At 48.4% G+C, this 3,224-nt stretch overlaps 1 protein-coding gene across 1 annotated transcript; it reads left to right on the forward strand.

Moving 5' to 3' along the window:
• Positions 1–1,011: 1,011 nt before the first annotated feature.
• On the forward strand, positions 1,012–2,196 carry msx1a (muscle segment homeobox 1a). Its single transcript, XM_037679212.1, has 2 exons — positions 1,012–1,568; positions 1,756–2,196. Exons 1-2 carry the CDS (start codon positions 1,142–1,144, stop codon positions 2,172–2,174), a joined length of 846 nt encoding a protein of 281 aa, XP_037535140.1. The 5' UTR covers positions 1,012–1,141; the 3' UTR covers positions 2,175–2,196.
• The last annotated feature ends 1,028 nt before the right edge of the window (positions 2,197–3,224 follow it).

Here is a 3,224-nt window from a genome sequence, read left to right on the forward strand (position 1 = left end):
CCTTGACTTGGATTTGCTCTTCAAGCCATTTAATATTTTAACCACAGCGCAACAAGCCCCAACTTTTAATGAGGCTGCGGGGGGAGGATTGGTGCTGTGGACCTGGGGGGGGGGGGGGGATTTGTGTTTTCCTTTCACAGAGGAGTTCCGTGCCTAATGATATCATAAATGCCGCGCATCTCGGGGAGTGCGCGCATACTCCACTGCGCCACCGCGCTCATTTGAATAGATGGAAATGGCTGGGATCAGCTGAGAAAAGGCTATTTTTTTTTTCAGCCTGAATGCTTCAGTGTCCCAGGGCTAGGGCGGATGGAGGAGGAGGAGGAGGAGGAGGAGGGTGAAAACTTTTTTTTTTTCTATAGTCTCCCTAAAAGTGGAGCCCTTTGATCCTGGCCGCTGCTGGCGCCTAAAAACAACATAACTTGTCTGCCCATTAAGGAGGCTGACAAATCGTGACAGATTGTTTATGTCTGGCATTTAAGAGTCCCGAGAACATTCAAATCTAACCGCGCATGCGGGTTCACTTTTTAATCTGCCTTTTTTGTTAAACAACATTTTATTTTGCAGCTCATCAGAAGTTTGGACTCTGCGCAGGTAAGACACTGACACCTCTGAGTTAAACCTCCTCCACGTTGCTCCGACTCCACATCAGTTTTGACTTTTTAATGGATTTGGTCAAAGAAATAAGGAGTTAAAAAAAAAAGAGGACCCCCCCCCCCCCACCCTGATAATTGCCCCCCCCCTAAATGACTGCAAAGACCCGCGTGCTTCAATCTGATTAGAGCTCCGCCGTAAATCCAGATCCACTCGATCCAGTTCTGGTGTTAAAGAAGCTTTTAGCTGTGATGAAACCACGCTCCATTAAGAGTTTGTTTTGTTTATTTTGAAGTTATAAAAAGTAACAATTGCTCTCCCCCCCCCCCCCCTCCGGGCCCGCCCCCCGTGGCTCCTGATTGGCCACCTCCCTCTCTACGTCTGCCTTATTACAGGCGCGCGCTCCAATGTGGCCACAGAAACATGAGGAAGCAGAGCGCGTCGAGCCGCAGCGTCTCCGCCTGAGTCAACAAGTCGCGTTTGTTTTGTTGTTTGTTTGTTTGTTTGTTTTTCATTTATTTTTGCCACCAGTACCAGTCGGACCTGCATGGCCCCATCATCGCCTGCCATGTCAGCTTTGAGCGCCGCTGTGAAATCTGAAGAGCTGCCCCCGCAGCCCCGCTCGGCTCTGGCCAGCAGGGACATGCAGAGCAGCCTGAGCCCCGCGGAGGACGCCGGGAAGCCCAAAGTCTCCATCCTGCCCTTCAGCGTCGAGGCTCTGATGGCGGACAGGAAGCCCAGCAGAGAGGCTCCATCTCCGGACGGCGCGGCCGGGACGTCCCATGACGCGCTGGGGAAGTGCGCGCGGATGGGTTCCTTCGCGGTTCTGGATACTTCTCTGCCCGTGAGCTCCGCGTTCTCAGTGGGAGACATCATGAACTTGTCCGAGGATGTGCTGGTTAAACCCGAGAGCCCGGACGGCAAAGAGAGGACGCCGTGGATCCAGAGTGCACGTTTTTCTCCCACTCCTCCAAGTAAGTCAGAAATAAAGTTATTATAGTTTAACTAAAGTAGTCGCGCTTTGTTTTGAGGATTGACGCTCATAAATATAAAACTTGTTTAACTTTGGCTTTTGGAGAAAGTTCGTTTCGCTTTCCGTGTTTACGCGTTAGGAAGCGAACTCGGTTCTGAATGAAACGCTTTCATGTGATCTTCCTGCAGGACGCCTGAGTCCTCCTGCCTGTCCTCTGCGCAAGCACAAGACGAACAGAAAGCCCCGGACCCCCTTCACCACGTCCCAGCTGCTCGCCTTGGAGAGGAAGTTCCGCCAGAAGCAGTACCTCTCCATCGCCGAGCGCGCGGAGTTCTCCAGCTCCCTGAACCTGACGGAGACCCAGGTCAAGATCTGGTTCCAGAACCGGAGGGCCAAAGCCAAGCGTCTGCAGGAGGCAGAGCTGGAAAAACTGAAAATGGCAGCCAAGCCGATGCTGCCCCCGGCCTTCGGGATTTCCTTCCCTCTCGGTGCGCACGTCCCCGCGTCCTACGCGGGCTCGCACCCGTTCCAGAGGCACTCACTGCCGGTGTCTCCCGTGGGACTGTACGCGGCGCACGTGGGATACAGTATGTACCACCTGGCTTGACTTAACAGGGGTCAGGACTTGTCAAAAAAAAAAAAAAAAAAAGGGGGGGGGTGCACATGAACAGAGCTTTGCATCCAGGTGCGTGTCACACGTGAAGAGTGAGGCGTCCTGGAGCTTTTCCTCAGCAGCAAGTCCTCACAGCCAGAAATCATCAGATCTGAAGTCTTAATTTAAAACAGTTCTCTAACAGTAACTTCGGATGAGGGTGAAGTGACTTGAAGATGGAGATGTTCGGTGGAAGCAGCCTCCCTCATCGTGCAGCAGGTGAAGACAGGCCTCCTTGTTGCTCACTTTGACTTTTTGCACCAACAGACTTTTCTGTCTCCTTTGAGCCAAACGAGCAAATCAAACCTTTCTGTGCATCCAAACACAACGGCTCACTAATGAACTGACAGCTTTTATTTTTATTTTTTGTAAACTTTGGAGAACCACAGCAATTTAAAAAAAAAAAACCTTTTTGAATTTAGTTTTAAATAACAGCACTGCCTGTTGTCAGATTGCTTCCCTTCGGAAGGGAAATGTGTACAATAATGTATATATATTTGAAAAATATCCTCATTTATATTCTGAATATATTTGTGACATAACTTAACAATAAATTGTTTATACTTGGCTTTTTCCATAAAGTTGTTCATCTTCACTGACACCTCGTGATTATTTTATGATCTGCTCGAAAGAAAATTAATAAAAAAAAAAATGTATTTGGATTTATAGGAAAAAATATTGCGTTTTTTTTTAAACCTTAACATAAGCGGGAGTGTTTTACTGTTAAAGCCCTGGACATCTCGAGTAACGTTTGAATTGGACAACATAAAACAAAATAATTAGAAATAACAAATACAAAGAAAAAAAAATCACTTTTTTATCATTTTACGCCTCAGACGTCTCGTGTCCGATTGCGCTTGAACTCATCACACCCTCAGCGCACATTTAATCATTTTATTTTATTATGTATGGACTGAAGACGAGTTCTGCATCTGTTGCTTTGAAACACAGATTTAGCTGGCGCCAAAGGGGGTGGAGGTGTGTGTTGGGTGGGGGGGGGGGGGG

The sequence above is a fragment of the Nematolebias whitei genome, chromosome 7, assembly GCF_014905685.2.
Source record: "Nematolebias whitei isolate Nwh7 chromosome 7, NemWhi1, whole genome shotgun sequence".
Taxonomy (NCBI): domain Eukaryota; kingdom Metazoa; phylum Chordata; class Actinopteri; order Cyprinodontiformes; family Rivulidae; genus Nematolebias; species Nematolebias whitei.

Coding starts and splice junctions, on each gene's coding strand:
- msx1a (XM_037679212.1), top strand. CDS start 1,142: ATGGCCCCATCATCGCCTGCCATGTCAGCTTTGAGCGCCGCTGTGAAA. Junction 1,569..1,755: donor TTTTTCTCCCACTCCTCCAA/GTAAGTCAGAAA, acceptor ATCTTCCTGCAG/GACGCCTGAGTCCTCCTGCC.